At 54.6% G+C, this 19,732-nt stretch overlaps 2 protein-coding genes across 4 annotated transcripts in view; both read right to left on the bottom strand.

The window, feature by feature from the left end:
- Positions 1–6,093, bottom strand: part of Sema4c (semaphorin 4C) — a 9,755-nt gene extending 3,662 nt beyond the window's left edge. The window contains exons 1-10 of one of the 3 annotated variants that reach the window (XM_050134725.1): positions 5,898–6,093; positions 3,778–3,927; positions 2,085–2,233; positions 1,765–1,827; positions 1,546–1,644; positions 1,302–1,398; positions 1,058–1,174; positions 814–965; positions 554–729; positions 85–229 (exon numbers count right to left, since the gene is read on the bottom strand). In XM_050134725.1, the coding sequence (XP_049990682.1) occupies positions 85–229; positions 554–729; positions 814–965; positions 1,058–1,174; positions 1,302–1,398; positions 1,546–1,644; positions 1,765–1,827; positions 2,085–2,233; positions 3,778–3,886 (1,107 nt within the window). In that variant the 5' untranslated portion in view covers positions 3,887–3,927; positions 5,898–6,093. Of the gene's footprint in view, positions 1–84; positions 230–553; positions 730–813; positions 966–1,057; positions 1,175–1,301; positions 1,399–1,545; positions 1,645–1,764; positions 1,828–2,084; positions 2,234–3,777; positions 4,686–5,897 lie in introns of those variants that run through there. The other 2 variants (XM_050134726.1, XM_050134727.1) reach the window with 2 other exon arrangements.
- A 2,952-nt stretch (positions 6,094–9,045) lies between these two features.
- Fam178b (family with sequence similarity 178 member B) overlaps positions 9,046–19,732 on the bottom strand; it is a 126,458-nt gene continuing 115,771 nt past the window's right edge. The window contains exons 14-16 of the mRNA XM_050134692.1: positions 13,316–13,393; positions 12,810–12,962; positions 9,046–11,479 (exon numbers count right to left, since the gene is read on the bottom strand). Coding sequence (XP_049990649.1) covers positions 11,447–11,479; positions 12,810–12,962; positions 13,316–13,393 — 264 coding nt within the window. The 3' untranslated portion in view covers positions 9,046–11,446. The remainder of the gene's footprint in view (positions 11,480–12,809; positions 12,963–13,315; positions 13,394–19,732) is intronic.

The following is a 19,732-nucleotide window of genomic DNA, read 5'->3' as shown; positions in this document are numbered from 1 at the left end:
AGACGGGCGGGAGAGCTGTCAGCGGGGTGAAGGAATGGGTCCTGCAGAGGATACTGGGTGCACAGCCCCATGCCGAAGACTCACCGAGCCAGGCCGAGGGCTGGGTACTGGGTCAGTATAGCGGGCCCACTTCTGGGCCTGCTCGCTGTACTCTTTGTAGGGGCCCTCGAACACCTGTTGGATCTGTTCCAGCTGGTACTCACAGACTGCTGACAGGTCCATGTCGCCCCTGTTACAGCAAAGGAAGGACCTCAAAAGTCAGGTCTGGTACTTCCTTGCCCACACCGTAACCCTGGCATCAGAGGAAGCACTATAAAGGCAGGGCTCAGTATAGAGTAGTCATTGCCATAAGGTGGCTCTGAGGTGTCACCTGAGGCGGTTCCTGCTCCCCACCCCCCTCCACAGAGCTTTAAAAAGACCAGAATGATCTTGGCTACCAGGACCGACCCGCTGGACCTCCTCCAGAGGCCTGTGCAAGCCTCACGCCCACATACCACCCCCAACCTGACCGCCACCTGCTCCTCAGAGCCCCAGCCACCCCAGAGCCACTTACCACCGCGCTTGAAACACCCCAAAGAAGGTGGTGTTGTGCCAAGAGGTACCCAGCAGGGTGTGCACCGCCCGGAGCTGGTTGAAGTACACCTTCCACTCCGGGGCTGAGCACACCAGCTGTGCTTTCAGGAACGTCGTCCACTTCTTCTGCAGGGTCCGGGCACCCCCCATGTCGCCCTGGTGGATGGCAAGGAGACACGGCTGCTTAGCCCCTGCCCAGCCCTCGGGGCTCCCGCCGCCCACCGCTGCAGAACTTGGTACCTTACAGACGCGAGCCACGCGAGCCACCACCTGCTCGGCGTAGCAATCGTACTCCACTGCCCGCTCGCTGAAGAAGAAGTAGACCTTGTCATCGTCCCCCGTGAAGCTCCCCACACTCTCAGGGACATAGGCAGAGCCTACGAAGTGGGGTTCTGGGGCAAAGCAAGGAGGGTCAGTGGCAGGGTGCCAGGGCCTCTCAAGGCCCTTCCACTCTTGGCTTCCCCAGTCCCACTCCATAACACACCATTTAGCCAAAACGCCAGGTACTCGGTCTTGATGGAGTGGTGGGGCCCCATGTTCCGCAGGATAACAGGCTCGGTACCCAGGAAGTTGTTGAGCGTGGCTGAGAACAGCTCACCATCTGCGGATAGGAGACAAACGGCGGGTCAACCAAGCTAGAAAAATAAGGTTCAGACAGATGTACTCTGGAGACAAGCCAACCAAGTCCCCGAAGATTCGCCCTGTCCGTACTGGAGGCCGCCACTCACCCACAAGGAGTCCAGTGTGGCCCTTAGCTGGGTCATAGGGACATTTCCCCTTCCCGTCTTCAAATTCTCCACGCTCCAAGGTGAAAGTGAGCATGTCCTAGGAGCAGGAAGATACAGAAGACAGGCATTAATACAGGGGCCTACACGGCCTGAAAAATCACGGTCTGGGAGTACAAGCAAGGAAGTCACAGAAGTCAGGGACAGGAGGGTAAGGGGCACACCCAAAGAGGGGGGTAACACTCACGATGTAGGTGCACTTGGGCTGGAAGGCATAGGTACCACAGACGTACAGGTGGGAGGCATTGTATGGCTGAAGGAAGCGGATGAAGTTGAAGCACTCGGTCTTCAGAGAGAAAGGTATACAAGTTAGTGAGAATGGAGAGGCGGGGATACAGCATCACTAGGGTCCAGACAGGAGAGCATTCCACAAAGGCCTGGCAGGGGAAGTGCCCTGAGAGCCCACCTGGTTGCTCTTCCCTTTCTGGGTACACTCAATCTTCTTCTCAGCCGGGGCCTCCCAGGAGATCTGAGGACCGGAAAGGACACATCAGAGATGTCACAGGCACATGGGAAGTGTGTGCTACAAATACAGCTTGAGCTACGCCGTGGGGGCCACCTGGTCCCCATTCTGACACAAGCCCCAAACCTATCCCACCTCGAGGAACCCAGAAGGGGAGAGCAAGTGCTAATCCTGATACCAAGAGAGACCTCCGGGCTGTGGGGACAGCCTGCCCAGGCCACACACCCCCAGTCCTGTGTGCCTCCCGCTGCCCCACCTCTCACCACGCCTTGCAGCTCCAGAGCCTCTACGCTGAAGGCAAACAGCGCCTCTCGAGCCCCCACATATAAAAGCCCAGAGTGCTCCCTCAGGGTCAAGGTCAGGAAGTCCTGGATGCCCGTCTGGGAGAACCGCCTCACTACTGTGGCCAACTCTGTAGAAACAGGGACAAGAACAAGGTAGGAATGAGCAAGGGGTGAGTGGCAGCCTCCCCGGGGTTCCAGGAGTCCCCTACATCAATCTTCCTTTGTCCAAAGGTCCCCTGGGCCTCATCATCACTGCTCTCCGCAAAAGCTAGCACCACACACACAGACGACAGCCAAACCCCTACTGGCCATAAAGGACTTTTTCTGAATAGACCTGGACTTAATAGCTCCACCCTCCCCGGGCTTCCGAAGCCCCTCTTCACGGTCTGGGAGGAGGCAATCTGGGCTGGTAAAGGGGAAGGAAGGATATCTCAGCCAAAGCTTCCGGCCAGAGGAAGCCATCTGACTGATGTGAGGGCTCTCACTCAGGGTCAGCGGTACCTCAGGCACAGAGTCGGGCGCTTCCCCCGCCCTGGCCTCCTCAGCTCCCATTTCCTCCTTTGCTCTGCTACTTGCTGACCACATCAGGGTCCAGCAGACCCTGGCAGCAGAGCCAGGGGGGCAGAAGGCACAGAACAGTTGTGAGCATTCCTTGTCTAAGAAGCCATTTACGCCAGCAGGCGCCTGTCCAGGCTTCAGGAAACGCAAGCACAGATGGGTAGGGGGCTGGCAAGGTGGCACGTGGGGAAGGGGAAAGAAGTCAGGACTGGGAGGGCAAGGGGACCAGAGACTCAGAGATCTGAGTTGGTGTTGAAGCCTGAGAAGCTGTGCTGCCGTCCGGCACATGTAGCGCTTGATCACACATCTGTCAGAGGACCACAGCTCTGTCCCCCTGCCCACAGGGCCCACACTTAAGCCAGCTTCAGTCTTTGGAGGCAATGACCAGCCAGAGCTGGGTCGGCACGGGAGGGGCTTCATTAGCAGCTGAGTGCAGCCTGTGGGAGGTGAGCTCATCCCATGTCCCAAGAGCCCATGGATGATACAAACACCTGACATCACCTCTCCATACAGGTGTGTGTGCAAAGGAGCGCTGTCTGCTCGGCTCTGCCTCCTCCCCCAGCAAGCACAAGCACTTATATACACCCACCTAGAACCACCAGGCGGCTCCAGTGTTGGGGCCCCGCAGGGGAGGACCATTTGATGAATTAAGGGGCTTCTGGGGACAGTCAGCTAGGAGGACTGGAAATGGGGTTAGGCTTACACTTGCCCTAGAACTTGGGGTTCATGTTTCTCTCTCTAGGCTTCCAAGCACTAGTGACAATTCAAGTGAGGAACAGGGAGGGTGACCCCGAAACTACCTCCCTTGCACACCGGGACAGCCAAGTCTGGGTTGGGGTTGGGCGTGGAGATGGTGGTAAGAGATCCCAAAGAGTTATCCCAGCGTCAGATGGGGGCAAATCCCAGGTTCTGACCTGCACTACCAGTTCTGGGTCCCTGGGGCCACTCGCATTTCTTAGAAAGCCACAATCACACCTATCAGTATAAAGTATGCATGCTTGGGGGGATAATTTTCTCAGCAGCTGCTCCTTCCTTCAGCAAGCAACCCCTTCTTCCCCCCAGCAGTCCGTTCCTGCCTCCCTCTGGCCCTGCCTCCCATGCTTCAAGCACTCACCCCCAGAAGATACTGTCTTCCGGGGCACAAGGTTCCACCACACCTCAGCCCCAATGCCCAGGCCCCACAGCCCTGCTGCCAGCAGCCAGACAGCCCAGTGCTGGGCCATGGCAAACACCCGGGCTCTAAAACTTCAGTCCAGCAGCCCTGCTGAAGGAAAAGAAACTGGTCAGCATCACAGACCGGAAGGGGGCCCGCACCAAGAGACGTGCCGCACAGGGCGCACATTTGAACACAACTCCCCTGGAGCTCCTGGAGCTTCCCCTGCTCCCTTTTTTGGAGCAGACCTAGTTTCAGCAACTGGCCTCTGCCCCCAGGGGCCCAGGGGGTCCCTTCCAGAGGGGCAGGGAGGAGCTGAGTCAGCAGGCACTAGGCGTGGGCAGTCATCAAAAAGCCTTCTATGGCCTCCAGGCCATCCCTACTCCCTCTTAACAGGGAGTTGTGCAGAAAAAATAAAAAGGGGCTCCCCTCCTTTTCCTCCTTCAGGTCTAAAAGGTTTTGGAATAATCTTAAGAAACAGGACCTGCTACCTGGACTCTGGCCAGGCCCAAGACCTAATTCGGGGAGGTATACCCCTTATTCGGCAGAGGCAAGCAGGCGGTTGGGCAAAGACCCCCAGTGGGGGACTTGGTGCAGCCGCCTGCGTGCAGAGTTCCCGGCCCCAGCCTGTCCCCTCCCCCAGCGCAGACAATAGCCGGGCAGAGCCCAAACCCGGTTCCACATCAGCAGGGCTGGAGTAGGAGTGGGGCCGGGAACCAAAAGGGCCCAGCTTCCCGAGGCCCCTTTGTTGCCCAAGAGGGAGGCAGGAAGTGGGTGGGATGGGCGTGGAAATGACCAGGGCCAGTCCTGTTCTTCCAACAACCTTCTACGAGACAGTGACCCTCCATCAGAGAGACGGCGGGGCAACGAGTCGGCTTAGGGCGTATGGGGTTCTCCTCACCGCGACGGGAGCGGAATCGTGGAAGGAAGTGAAATGGGTTTGGGAGGCCAAAGGGGGTTTCTCCTGGAGCACCGGGGATGCCCACGAATGGCCCTTGAAGGCTGTGTGTCCCCCCCCCCTTCCCCACCCTAGCCACTCCCCGCCCCTCGGCTCTGACGAACGTTCTTAACTCGGGGATTGCACCCCGGGGACCCTGGCCTAGGCACTAGGCCAACGTGACTGATTTTTACTAATCCAGACGCTCCGGACCGGGAACAGAGATGCAGAATCTGGAAATTTCACCCCAAAACAAAGGTTCCAAGCCAAGACCCTGTCCAGGTCTCCCTACTGTGGGCTCTCCCCTCCCCCAGCTCCGAGGATTTGAATGCAAACAAAGCAGTGGCGCTGGGAGCGTGGCAAAACCAAGCTTGAGGACGCCCCCTGTCGGCCCAGAACCCCTGCGCGGGAAGGCGGGGTGGGGGTGGGGGGCTGGGGCTGCCTTCCCCCGGGCAGTCCCCCTGACACACCCTCAGCTTCCCCTCTACCAATTACCCTACGCTGGGGTCAGAACCCGGTGGCGTGCTCCGAGAATCCGCCCGCGTTTCATGACCCAACCCCCAGCTCTTTCCAAGGCAAGGGTCGCGGACAGCCAGGGGGATGGAGAACCAGGATTTGCGCCACACTTGCACACACGGAGCAGCAGATCGTGGATCGCAGCGCTCCAGCGCGGGACCGTGCGGCTAAACTCGGATGAGGGGGCTGGTTCTCAAAGCCAGCCCGCCTTCCTAGCAGAACAGGAGGGCGGGGGGCCGCGCTAGGGAAATCCGATCCCACAACATCGGCCACGGTCCAAGCCCGCCCCAAACTTTCCTTCGAGGTGGGGGAACCGGAGCAGCTCGCGAATCTGGCAAAAATCCGGACCGCGCGCCGGACAGCCCGAGGGTCTTCCACTGCCCCTAGCTCCGCACCCTAAGGCGCCCGCCGATCCGGCCACTGGAGCTGCAGACACAGCTTGCCTTACTGCTGATCGTCCGCTGGGCAGCCCGCGGAGGACTCGGTAGGGACCCGGATCGGACAGCTGTCTGCGCTGCCGCCCCGCCCTGCACCCCAGACGCTGTACCCTCGCGTGCGCGCCGGCCCCTACCCGAGCCGTGGGGACAAAGCAGCAGCTCTGGAGCCCCAGAGCTCTGGCCTCACTCACCTCTTCCGTGCAGCTCGAATCCCTGGGCGCCGCCCTCGCGTTCGGCTCCGGCCACGGTCCTCCCCTACCCCCTCGCCGTTCCAGCCCGCGTGTGCCCGCCAGCACGCTTAGGCTGTCTCGCGCTATCGCCCCTCGGTCCCAGCACCGCTCTCGGCGCCCCTGAGCTCGGGGTCCGTGCTCTACCGCGCCGGGCGCCGGTTCTTTCTCCGCTGCTGCCGCTGCTCTCCGCCCCCAACCCCCTGACGTCAGGCAAGGAGGGTGTCGAGTGGTGGCCGGGGGCGGGACGCGAAGGCCCGCCCAGGAGGGGGCTGCGACCCGCAGCCCTTGCTTGCCCAGCGCTGAGGCTTGGGGACCCTTGCGACTCTGGCCTCCCCGGAGTCAAGGTCTACGCCATGGCGCCCGGAGGGAGGGGTGCGGGGAGGGACTCCAGGCATTGCCACCGGGAACCACACTCACCTGGTCTTCCCGAAGTGTGCCTTCAAGCCTTGCGGCGGGCTGGGCTCAGGAAGGACTGAGGGGTTCCCCCCACGCTCCAGTTACAGGAACGAAAGCTGGCAAGCCATTTTGGGATGCGTATCCGAAGGGAGAAGAGCAACGGAAGAAACTGAAGGTTCTCTAAGGGGCTAACCACAGTGGTCAGTCTTTTGACCCCGAAATCGTTCTTCTTTCTGGCCCTAACCCTTAGGCTGGTAGGAGCGGCTCACAGGCAGAGAAGACCCCCAAGTCTCCAGGTTGCTCCTTGTTTCCAGGCTCCAGCAGAGCCTACCACCAGGAAATGATCCCTGGTACCACTTGAAAGGTTGATTAACAAGTGGCATGAGCCCTTCTGTTCAGATGAAAGGGGCTGAAGGGAGCCGCGCTGGGAACCACTACCACCTTCAGAACTGCCAGCCTCCACCCACAGCCGCTCCTAGATAACTTGTAGCTTTGGCCTCCTGGGCCCTGCTGGATGGGCAAGTCCTCTTTCCAGCCAGCTGGCCCTCACGCTAGGCAGCTGGAGAGAACCTTGGGGAAGCTGCTTCACCGGTATCCGGAGACCACCCCTAGCCAGAGTTAAAGGACAATCGGGAATGAAAGGAAGTCGAGGCCAGGAGACTTCTGTGGTAACTTTAAGCCCCTGGGGCAGTCCTAGAGAGAAGCAACACTTTAGACCCCCATCAGCAGATCTGGAGTGTAAATCAGTCCGACAGCAGCCTTTATTCTGGGCTAAAACTTGGCATCTGAAAGTGGAGACCAGAAGGGCAGTGGGGATAATGAAGAAAGGCAGCCCAGTTGGGTTTCAGTAACAATTGAGTCTTTGCTGGGACACAGAATGGCCCCTTCTCCCTCACTGGCCAGAGCCACATTTCCCAGCTTCTTTCCAGTAGGAAACAAAGCTGGGGCCTTGGAGATAGGAGGCAGGCCAGCTACTATCAGGGGTGGGCAGGGAATGTGCCCTGTTAGAGCTGGCCAGAGATGAACCATGCAGGCCCCTCCTCTTGGTCAGCCTCAGTTTCCATCTAAATAAGGGTAAGCTGCTACACAGACTTCCGGGCTTCTGTGCTGTTGTTCTGTGCCCCTGGCTTTAGAACCTGCTGTCAAATTTCCTCAGGCCATGCTCAGGACCTTTACAGACTGGGTATCCTCAGCCCTAGGAGGCTGACGCAGGACTTCCAGGCCAGTGACTGTTTCTCTCGTCTTATCAGAAAGATTAAGCAAGATCTAAAACTGACTCAAATTCACATAAACAGCAAGGTAAAAATTGTGAATGGGGCCTTGGAGTGATGGCGGGAGCCTGTGGTCCCAGCTGCTTGGGAAGGCGGAGGTAGGAAAGTTTTGAGCCCACGAGTTCATGTCCATGTCCACCCTGGGCTCCCTAGTGAGACTCTCAAAAAAAAGGAAGTTGAGTTCCGTGATTCCCATTCCTCTTTCTAGCAGTCACCATGCACACCGCTAATGCTCCACTTCCTGTTGCTTTTCTCTCTCTCCTCTAAGTCTTCTTGCCCACCAGGAAGGAGCGCTGCTGGGCAGTGACCTGAGCTCCCTGGCTCTACCTCCACGGTGGCCCCAGTGGAAAGTTTCAAAAGGTTTGGGTTTCACTGGCAGGGACAGCATTCTGCACCTTCATGGCAGGCGTCAGGGTCTTCTAAGCCAGGGATGGAGGTGGAAAGAAGACTGCTCTAGTAACGGCCAGAAAGCCCCTCCCTGCCAGGCTCCTCACCATAGGGCTCCACCCCCCACCTCTGCGCATTCCCTGCCATGCTCGGTTTACCGCCTTGGGTCTTCTCCACAGGTGGGTGGGCAGAAGATGAAGTTTCCTGCATGACTCTTGCTCGTGATTCATGCTTTTTAATAAAAGGACAGCTGGCAGAAAAATAAGGATTCTGGATCTTACATCAAGAAAAAAAAATAGTAACACTAAAAAAAAAGAAAAGAAAAGAAGAAAGAAAAAGAAAAAAAAGATAAGGCTAGGGGCTGGAGAGATGGCTCAGTGGCTAAGAGCATTGCCTGCTCCTCCAAAGGTCCTGAGTTCAATTCTCAGCAACCACATGGTGGCTCACAACCATCTGTAATGAGTTCTGGTGCCCTCTTCTAGCATACAAACATACATGGAAGGAATGTTGTATACATAATAAATAAATAAATCTTTAAAAAAAAAAAGATAAGGCTACATAGCTGTGTAATCTCCCTAGGCCTGCCCAGCATAGCCTATGGAAGGCATCACACCCTGATCCTTATTCCAGCCTGACAGAGCAGACCCTGCTCTGTGCCCCACGCCCCTTTTGCTATAGCTTAAATGCTTGTGGTCAACTAAAGGAAACAAGACAAGTTAAATGCCCACCCTCCTGGACCCACTGAGTTCAAGCTGACCTTTGTAGAACCCAATATTGGTCATGAAACACAGTACTCCACTTCTTACCAACCACCCTTCCCGAGCTAAGTGGCAAGAGGAAGGCCCAAGCCGGGCGGTGGTGGCGCACGCCTGTAATCCCAGCACTCGGGAGGCAGAGGCAGGCGGATCTCTGTGAGTTCGAGGCCAGCCTGGTCCTACAAAGGGAGTTTCAGGACAGGCTCCAAAGCTACAGAGAAACCCTGTCTCGAAAAAAAAAAAAAAAAAAAAAAAAAAAAAAGAGGAAGGCCCAGAGTGTACACTGGGGGGTCTCTAGTCAAGGCCTCCTTGAACCTGGACTGTTTCCAAGGTAGCCGGAAGTCTCCCCACAGGTGGGAGAATGAGAAGACTGGGGTGGGCCATCTTTCGAGGAGCTCTCTGTGACCCAGGGAACTGGGACATAGGAAAAGGACTTCCTTGGTCTACTTCCTCCAAAGGGAGAATTATCAAAGCTGTCCACCTGGGGAGCCTTTCCCTTCCCAGCCCCTCCCTTCCAGCATCACCAAAAGGAAGCAGGAAAACATCCGTCATCACAGCCCAGGATACTGCTTTTCCAGCGGCTTCTACCAGGATATCCCCTGCCTTTTCCCAGGGGCTTAGGGTCAAAAACCTGGAGGGCAAATGGTGAAACAGCTTCATTCCACAATTCTTGGCCTGGAAGAGGCTCCGTTTCCAACTGATCCTGACCCAGGGTTGGTCAGCGCCCAGTCAGTCCCAGAGCAGGACAATTACATGACCCAGGGGACAGTGTCCACCCTTGATTGACCTTACATCGCATACCTCTGCTCAGGTTACAGCAGCCTTCTGGGAGGGACTGAGAAGTCCCCAACACTGTCTCCTCCTCTCTGCTGTATCTATTTCTCTCTCAGGGATGGGTATGTTTGTGGAGTAAGGAGCCAGGGAGGACTCCAGACGTCTACACTGACATCTGGACACTTTGATCCCTTTTCTTAAAGCCAGGTAAGGGCAGCTTCAAGAACTGGAAACTCCCCAGTTCAGCCTCTTAGGTCTTCCTACCCCCTCTCTGCCCTTGGCAATGAGAACAAAAGAGGGAGATTTCAAGGTGATTTCCAGGTTTCCAGAGCAAACCCAGTTACTGAGGATTAACTGCCAGGATGTACAATGTCAAGCAGCGGTGCCCAGAGGCAGGGTGAAACGGGCTAGCTCTCCAAAGTCCCTGCCTGCCTGTCAGAGAGCTGAGGATGACCTGCTTACTCTGCTGCTGGGGTGTGAGGGTTTGCCACAGGTTCACGTGATGCAGCCAGGAAGAGAAGCCAGAACTATCAGTCAAATCACTGGGCATCCAAGTCACCTGGCTCTGAAAGGGCTTCTTCCACTTCTCATTTGGCAAAAGCTTTGAGACAGAAAAGATGTCCTCTGTGGTACCCAGTACTGTGCAAAGCCTGTGCCCTGTCTCTAAATAATAGATGTCTCTAGCTCCTGGCCTTCAGAGGACCCAGAGAGGGAGGTACTTGTGTCTGAAACAGGCCTAGAAAGGTATGGGCTTCACTTTAGCTATGTTCTCTCTCTCTCTCTCTCTCTCTCTCTCTCTCTCTCTCTCTCTCTCTCTCTGTGTGTGTGTGTGTGTGTGTATCACCTGGTCAGCCCCTAATCCTGGAAGATATAAACAGGGAAAACTGTATGCAACAGCCATGGGGAAGCTCCAAGGGCCATCAACTGAGACATGAACACAAGTCAGGTTGGCGGGAGTCATCCTCTGCTGCCTCCTGGCCCCCTCTTCTACCTGTTGCAAAGCTCACTCCAACTATGAAAGTGTCAGAAGGGTCCAAAGATGAGCATGGATTTTGTCAGAGGAGTGGCCAGATAAGAAAATAAATAGGGGATAGCTAGGGGGCCGCTCCTGGAGATACAAACGGGCCCACTCACTTCTCCAGGGGTCCAGGTCAAAGATATCCAGTTATACAGTTAGAGGTTACGACACAATGAAACTGACCTGGAGGCAAGGCCATGGAGAGCAAAAGAAGGATCCAGAAGTGTCTTTGGGACCCACCCCCACTTCTAAGTCTAAAGAGTTGATTTCACAGCTCAACAATAAATTGAATTAAGCATAATTACAGCCCTGATCCACCATACTTTCTGTATAGTGTCCCTAGCAGGGGCGGGGTAGTCCCAGACAGGATCCAGACAATGGTCTTTCATCCAAAAGTGCCAGGCTCCAGCAACCCTGGTCACAGTGTGCTGGCTCCAAGTTATAGAGTCAAGTGGCGGAGGTGGTTCCTAGGCCCCAGTTACATGACTGCCAGAGGTGAGAGCAGTGGCTGGCTCACGCAGAGGCAAGGCATCAGGTTAGGTGCTGGGCATGAGCCCTCGGGATAAGGATTTAAGGAGGGGAAACCACTGGTGCTGAAAAGAAGACTTTAATGTGCACAAAGGAACCCCATATTAAGGATGGACAGCGAGAACAAGATACAGTGTGTAGATGTGTGGGAAGAGTGGCCAACAAGGAGGGCCCAAGAGGCCCAGAAAGCCAGTGCTATAGAGACAAGACAGAGACAGCTGAGCAAGCAAGCGTGTTTAAGTGCGGGGATGGTCAGGGAGACGACCTCCAGTGGCAGTAGGCTGGCTTCACCAGGCTGGGCCTCCCCAACCTCTGTTCTTTACCTCCTACAGTTCTCCTCCTGCTGGATCCAGAGCCTAGAGTCACTTTGCCATTATCCCTTTAAATATCTTTCCAAAGGTTGAAGTACTGGCCCTGTGAAGAAGAAGAAAGCAGCTTGTAATGGCCTGGCCCCAGTACTGTCCTCTATGCAAAGGCCCCTGCATTGGTGGTGTCCGTTCAGCATCTTCCAGAGAGAACTCCATGGCAGGTGTCTTAGGGTTCCAAGACCGGATACAGTGGGTCAGCAGGCCTAGGAGGCTCAGCCAAGGTCCTATCTCCTACTACTGTGGGCCCAAGGAATATGGGAGGAAGATGAAATCTGTGCACACTCAGTCAGGCTCCAATCACTCTGCTTCTTCTTTATGACAAACAATGCTTCCCACCAGCCGCCAGTGGATCAGGAGAAGGTCTGAGTTCCAGCTTTCTTTTTCTCAGGGACTTGCGAAATTTGAGCACCAAGCCACAGCCTGTGGCCAGTGTGTCAGCCTCAAGTCAGGGGTGAGAGGGAATTGTAAGGGAGGGGTCAAGGAGAGGCGAGCTGGGAACAGGGTGTTCAGCTGTTTCCATTAAGGGCTTGCTCAGGGCCAGCCCAGCAGGGCATGCTTAGTGGAGAAATGGAGGGGGGGGGTGCCTAAGGGTGGAAGGGAGTGTGAAGATGGAGACTGCTTTGTGCCAAGGAGTGATACTGGCCTCGAGCCCTGATTTTCACATTCACTCAAGCTGCCTACATGGTGGGGCAAACTATTGACCCTCTGGAGTCTCTAGATACAGCTCATCTGTAAAACTGGCGACTAACAATCCCTGCTTCCTGAGGTCTTCAGGTTCCGGTAGAAAAAGATCTTAACTCAGTAAACTTTAGCTAAAATGTTACTACCTGGACTAGTTGAGACAATTCCAAGAACAAAACTCTCTCCTGTGGAGTGGGTGCTGCTGCTGTGGTTGTGGAGGGCAATAGGGCATTTGCTTAGCATTAGTACTGGGTTCAAGTACTAATCACTCTCCCCTCCCGCCCCCCACCGCAAACAAAACAAAACAGAGCAGCCTGGGAAATGTTCTTAACAAAGCAAGAAGCCAGCTGAGGTCCACAGGACGAGTGGACAGGAGGTGGACAGCTGTTGCCTGCGGTGTCCCTTCCTGGCTGGTCATATCAAACTGGGATTGCTCAGCTCTCCAGGGCTGAGCTTCGCTTTGCATTTGTTCACAGACAGGCTCCCTGTGTTCCCTTCTGCATCCCCTCCCCGGGCCCTGGATTAAGAACGAAGGTCCCCTGAGACATCCCCACTCTCCACCACACTGCCCACTCCACCCTCTCCCTTTGGAGTCCAGCAGCTGCAGCGGGGGTGGATGGCCTGCTGGATATGCCAAGCCCCACCGACTGACCACTTCCCTTCCCTCCCAGGTCTAGGGGATTATAGGACACCACCTGGGGCTGACAGTGAGCCAGCAGGTCCTGCCAGCGGATGTAGGTCTGGGTGGCCAGGTCCTTGAGTTTGGTCCGGTGCATGGCCTGGGGGCTCTCCCGGATATGGGTGCTGATGTGGCGGTCCAACTGCATGCACAGCAGCTGCAGCTCACCCTGAAGAGGAGGAGGAGGCGGGACATGAGCCAGGCATATTCCGGAGGCCGGGGCAAGAAGGAGAACTAAGTCAGAAAGGGAGTGATTCTCTGAGTGACTGCTGCCAAGCTGGGTAGGAAAGGGAGGAGAGGGGAAGGGCAGATTCTGGGGGACAGGTCAGCATCCCTTGGGGAAGGCTTTTGGGACATGGTGGGAGAAAGAGGCCCTGGCAGCCCTTGCCACTTTCTTCTTGGCCTCTCATTCTGCAGTTCCTGAAAGAAGACTGGTTCCACGCTGGTCGCTGTGGCCCACAGTGCTTGATACAGTAGCTACTACTGGGTACCCAATCCTCTCCAGCCTCTTGGGAGACTCACCCATTGATCTGGAGTAATATCCTGGCTGCTGACCACCACCCCAGCCAGTGTCAGGAGGCTGTGGCACAGATAGCAGACCTAAAGAGAGAGCACAAGGATGCTTTCTTAACTCATCTGAGCCTGTGAAGGTTCCTTGCGCGCAGCACACACAGCAGCTTCCAGAAAAGCATCTTTCTTTCTTTTTTTTTTTTTTTTTTTTTGAGACAGGGTTTCTCTGTGGTTTTGGAGCCTGTCCTGGAACTAGCTCTTGTAGACCAGGCTGGTCTTGAACTCACAGAGATCCGCCCGCCTCTGCCTCCCGAGTGCTGGGATTAAAGGCGTGTGCCACCACCGCCCGGCCCAGGAAAGCATCTTTAAGGAAGGCCTGCATGAACAGAACTTGGCCTCATTATCTCAGAACTGTAACTAGCCCAGTAGGCTGGACCAACTTTCCTATAACATACCTGCCACTCAGAAAGCCATACCACCCCAGCCTCATCCGGGGACTCTAGAACTGAAAGTCTCCAGGGTCTGTGTCCTCAGACCTCTGCACAGCCTGCCTGTTGAGCCACCTACGCCTGTGCTAGGTAAGGGATGTGAAACTATCCCCTGTACAACCTCTGAGCTCCCACCTCGGAAACGGAGCCCCAAGGAGGATAAGCACCTGCACAAACCCAGGCACAGCACTGTTTGACTCTCGGTCCTGATGTCAGACAGGAAGCTGGCCAAAGAAAAAGCAAGCAGTGAATATCTTCATACCGTCCAACAAGTCCACCCTCACTCTTGCCACTGGATATGCAAGAGATAAAAAAAAAAAAAAAAACAAAGGCCAGGTATGATGGAGCATACCTGTAATCCCCAACTTGGAAGCTAAGCAAGACAAGTTCAAGGCCAGCCAAGGCTACATAGGAAGATCCTGTCTCAAAAGTAAGCAAAAATATACAATAACAATGAACACAAAAAAGAGACAAAAAGAAGAAAGAAGAAAATGAGGAGGAGTAAGGCAAAAATGGGGGGCAGAGACAGTAGATTATAACACCAGACAGATCCTGTGTCTTACATCAGCCCTAGGTGGGGCATAGGGTGGAGGCGGGGTTGGTCAGCCAGGTAACTAGCTGAGTTTGAATGGGGTAAGGGAGGGCATGGTTTGGAGACAGGGCTGGCTGCAGACACTGAGGCTCATTGGGCTGCTGTTGACTGGGGGTGCTCAGAGCCTCCTGAGGGACGCTAGTGAGAGAAGGTAGCAGTATCTGCTGTGGGTTGAACACACCAGTGTGCACCATCTTTCTGGGACAAAAGATTGCAAGATGTGTCTTTCATGTTCTCTTTGCTGTCCTCCATGCCATGTGGCTGGAATGTGTATGTATGTGTGCGTGCGTGCCTCTGTGCTAGAGACCAAACTCAGGAGTAAGCGAAGCACATACTCTTCCCCGAGCTGCATCCTCAGCCCACATCCTCTTTTCTTCCCCTACTTATGAACATGGGGGGGGGGTGGCGCTGGAGAGATGGCAGCTGCCAATACCGCAGTTGGAAGGCTCACAACCACCAGTAATACCAGCTCCAGGGGATTCCAATACCTCTGGCCTCCTTGAGTATACATACTGTATTCATGTGCACATACCCCCATACACACATACACATACAATAAAAATAATACAAATCTGAGGATGTGGTGGGATATGCGTTTAATAATAGCATTCATGAAGGCAGAGGCAGGTGGATTTCGGTGAGTTTGAGGCCAGCCTGGCCTACATAGTGAGTTTTAGGCTATTCAGGGCTACACAATGTGACCCTATCTCAATAAATAGATACGTATGTAAAAACAAAGAAAAAGAGACCACGAGGTTGAGAGGAAGCAAGGTGGTGGATAATAAAGGGAAGGAAGGGGTGAGAGAAAAAAAGGGAAGGGAAGAAAGTGACATCATTATAGTTTAACTTAGGAAATAAATGCTATTTTAAATAAATAAGAATCTCTTTTGAAAAAGAAAAGGACTATTTTTTGAACACAGTGCTTGCCTAGCATACAGTAGGCCTCAGGTTCAATTCCTAGAACCATAAAACCAGGCCTGGTGTCACATGCCTGTAATCCCAGCATTCCTTACAGGCAGGAGGATCAGAAGTTCAAAGTCATCCTTAGCTACACAGTAAATTCAAGGATAGCCTGTACAAAACAAACAAACAAACGAATAAATAAATCTGTCTAATATGTATTATTGACAGAGTCAGAATATACCTAAATTTGTTGAAGATTTTTTAAACAGGACACTGCCCTACTTTAATCGAGTCTAACTGGGTTTGAGGCAAGAGAGGAACATGACCTTGGAAAAAAGCTGAGGCCCCTTTCTGACAGGGCAAAACACTTGGCATGGAGCAAAGTGATAGTGAGAGGTGGCAGAGGATGCCAAAGAAAACATCCAAGGGTAGTGGAGCGGGGGAGGGGCTGCCTGGGGAATCTGGGGACCGCCCTTCCGAGGTGTAAAGGGGTGTGGCTCCGCTGGAGCAGAGGGCTAAGGGACCGCGGGACTCCTCACCCCTAAACCCTTTCTCTTGCAAATGCCTTTCTCTAGTACACCCCACCCCTCCTGAAGATTAGCCTGCCCCAAGCTCAATTGTGGAGGTCTTTGCTTCACCTGGACCGAGCGATTTACCATCCTAGAGGATCGCCCTGGGGGAAGACTGCCCGGCAGGCTGCTGGTGCATCTACCCTGTGCAGGGGATCACTAAGGAAAAAAGTGCAGCACACACAGCTCCAGTTTCACAATACAGCTCTCACTGATTCCCATAACTCAAGCTTCAAGGAAAACCCCAGATAAATATTCTGAGCTTCTTTTTTTGGTCGGGTATAGGGAGGAGGGATAGGGTGTTCACCACATTTTCCAACCATTTCTCCGAAGGACAAATCCAAATGCACACGGTTTGGGGGTCGGTGTGTTTCCCCCCTTCCTAGAGAGGGCCCTTTAAGTTAGACTCTGACTCAGCTTGAGGTCGTCGTAGGGCTGCACCCTGCTCAGGGCAGGCAGTGCGGAGTCCCTGCCAGTGTTTTTTTGTGGGGGGAAAAAAGATTTTTGGCTTGGGATGCTTCTCAGCTGTAGAATCCTGGTCTAGCAAAGGTAAGGTTTGAAGTTTGATCCTTAGTCCCTCAAAACAAACAAACAAAAAACAAGGGCACGGTGGTGCATGCCTTTAGTCCCAGCACAAAACCAAACTGAAGCAAAAAAATCTCAAAAAACTAACCCCAAACAACAAACAACATCAAGTTTCAGTGTGGACATCAGTCATGCAGGTAAGGGTCTCCTCAGTGGAGGCAAAGAGCGGTTGTTGGTTCCTCTCTGTCAGGGAACCAGGGGTTCTGGGCCTGGAGCAGGCAGAACCTGAGACCCTTCCTCTACAATTCCACTGCTTGGGTACCCGAGGTGGGCTAGGGGTGCAGAGCGGGCCTGCTGCGCAGGCAAGGGGTCATCTCGGTAGGAGCAGGATGCGTGTGAAGTGAAGAACCACATTTCCCTCTCTGTGACAGTGACCACTTTCTGAATTTAGCAAGCCTGCTCCTGTCTTGGCTGGCACCACAGAGATTAAGCAGGAAGTGGTGGCCAGAGGACGTGGGCTATGCAGCCCCCTCCCCCACCAGATTACCCCTCTGCCCTTTTCGTCTACCTTTGAGACCACAAGGTGGCCTTTCCCCCAGTCCAAGGGAGGCCCCTTCCAGGACTCAGCTTATGTGGGTGCGTGTGGTATGTGTGTGTGTGGTATACGTGTGTGTGGTATACGTGTGTGTGGTACGTGTGTGCATGTAGTATTTGTGTGTGTGTGGTGTGTGTGGCTGTGTGTGTGTGTGTCCATGTATGTGTGTGTGTAGCTGCAGTTGGGGCCAGTATGGCTTTGGAGTCAGTCTTCCACGGTGGTGGGGCTGCAATGTCCAGGCCTCATACCTTGTTTAGAGCAGCAGGACCCCAGCCAGTTGAGGAGCCCAGCCCCTCGTGCACAAACACGAATCCAGGCTGGGAAACCACAGTGGGAAAGAGATCCAGGAAACCTCAGCCAAGGACTCAGAAGAGAGCGGCAGAGGGTGAAGAACAGGACGTGCCTGGACCCAATACTGACAAGCAAAGGCGGTACTGTCCCCCGGTCCCATTGCCAGCAAGGCCTTAGCTTCCACTTCCTGGGTCTCTCCCCAGAGTCTGGTGATGGGCCTCTTCCCAGAAACTCATTGTGGCATATCTCATTCCTGCCCTCCCCCAAATCAGGATCCAGGTATGAAAGGGTCACGAGGCTCGTCACCCAGTGGACAACAGGCAGGTGGCATCTCTGGTTCTGCTCCATTTAGTTATGATCTCAGGTCTCCTGGGTCAAGTGGAACTCATTTGCAAGTTTTTGTCAAAGGAGACAAAAGGGAACATGGGTGGACATTTCCCGGGAACTTCATCCTTCAGGAAATCCCCTGCTAGTTAATGCCAAGGGGGTAAGCTGGGTTACTAACGCTAAAGGGTGGAAGAGAGAAGGGAGTTCCCAGGAAGCCGCTTTCTCTAACCCAGCAGCAGTTTCTCCCTACCTCATGACCAAGGATGTAGCCTTACACTGGAATCTTTAGATGGAACCCTTTCCTCAGAGCCTGCCAGGCAGAAGGGAACAGTAGACTTTCCAGGGCAGGAGGACTCTGTGGAAGCAGGTCCAGCCAGGCTCTGGGCAGCTGCTAGGGACTGGGGAGAACTGAGGCTGGCCCAGGGACACCGAGGAAGGAGGATGACGAGGATGCACGGGCAGTGGCTCTCTAAGTCACATTGCTGAGGCCCAGGGCTCATCCGGCAGTGTCTGCATACCTGCTCAGCAGCACCAGGATGCCAGGACTACCTCCTCTGTTTCTGCCCTTGACATCATGGGCCCTGGCTGGTGGCTACCCTGGGGATCGTGCATTCAGCTCAGTCTCTAAGGTCTGGAGGCCCAGCCTAGCTTGACAACTGACCCCAGGAGACTCCTTCGCCAGTGCCGCTCCTGTTACATGTGGAGCACACGTGCTGACGACGAGCTCTAGAACCAATCTAGTTACAGACCCAGGCTGCATGGATCACTAGATTGCCCGCAGTGAGAGGTGGGCCACGAGTCACTCCCTTTTTAAAACTAAATTTAAATCTAGTGTCACAGCATCCCGATCCAATAAGACACACAGAGAAGGCCTGGTGACCCTGCATCTTGGCATATGTGGGAGCTCAAGACTGGCCAGATCCCCAACATGTCCAGTTGGGGGAGGGATGGTAAGAAGTAGATGTCTGGGACCTCCCCCTTCATCAGGAAAGGCTCTAGACTTGTATCACCTCTCTAAACGGGGCTGACACTGTAGAAAGAGCAGAGGTCCCTGGATATTCTGGAGGCAGGACACAGAGGCCAGGCTATTCCTGGGGTGTACAGGGACACTGGCCTGTGCCTAAGGGCGTGGGGCAGGTGCTCCTTCAGGGGTTGGGCAAACAACAACAGTATTATTAACCCTGGGTAATCTGGAGGTAGGGCCACTAACAGGCCCCAGGCCAAGACCTTCAGCTCAGGGAGGGAAGCAGGGCTCTATCTTGTGTGTCCACCAAAGCACAGTACATGCATGTTTCTAACTACACTTCATCTGAACACAGGAGCGTGGCACCTGCCATCGTGCGATGCCATTTCTTCCCTGTTTCTCAGGGGAAACTGCAGAAGCTACTCCACGCTGCTCCAGTTCCAAGGTTGTACTTCCTGACCTTGGCCTTGGCAGGCAACAGAGCAGAGGGCTGCAACCAAGGTTCCATGCCAAAAGAAAAGCTGACCTCCAAAGTGACTGCCCAGGATGGGGGACTGGTCACTGTTGTAGCAAGTAGGAAATGATGAGGACTGCTAGGAAATGAGACGTGTGACAGAAGACCTCTTCTCAGACCAGAGTCCCTGAAGATACGGGGCAAGAGGTCAGGCAACAGACGTCACAGACACAGCCTGCCAGATTCATCACAGGGTTGGCTAGGCAGGCCACCCTATTCTGTAACTAAAAGTGATGCGGTCATGTTGGGGGGTGGATCCCTAAAAATTGGACAGGGATAGGGCCACTTTCGGGTGACAGGGGACATGCTGGCAGCATCTAGACAGGAACAGGACTTCTGGATCAGCTGCTGGGAACAACCCCTAAAGGAAAAGTTGTTCTCTGGATCCCAGCTGGATCAAGAGGCAGAAGGACTCTTCCCAGGGTGCTGGAGAATCTGAGGGGCCCAGGATGTACCCTCACACCCACCACGCCCCCAGAGCATGAGCTGGAGCCTGTTCTAAGCTCCCAGAAATGAGTTCTGAGACCCCAGGCCTATCACAGTGGGATCCTCCTGTAAGCTCTACCTAAACTCTGAGCAGGGACCCCAAGGGGCTCCTTCCTGTTCTGAGGACTGGGTGGGAGCTGGAAAACCTTAGCACAGGAGGTAGGGGTAGGACATA

Source organism: Alexandromys fortis, unplaced genomic scaffold (genome assembly GCF_014885135.2).
Source record: "Alexandromys fortis isolate MF-2015 unplaced genomic scaffold, M_Fortis_MF-2015_v1.1 scaffold_20, whole genome shotgun sequence".
NCBI classification, from domain to species: Eukaryota; Metazoa; Chordata; class Mammalia; order Rodentia; family Cricetidae; genus Alexandromys; species Alexandromys fortis.
This window is presented reverse-complemented; position numbering and strand designations above follow the sequence as displayed.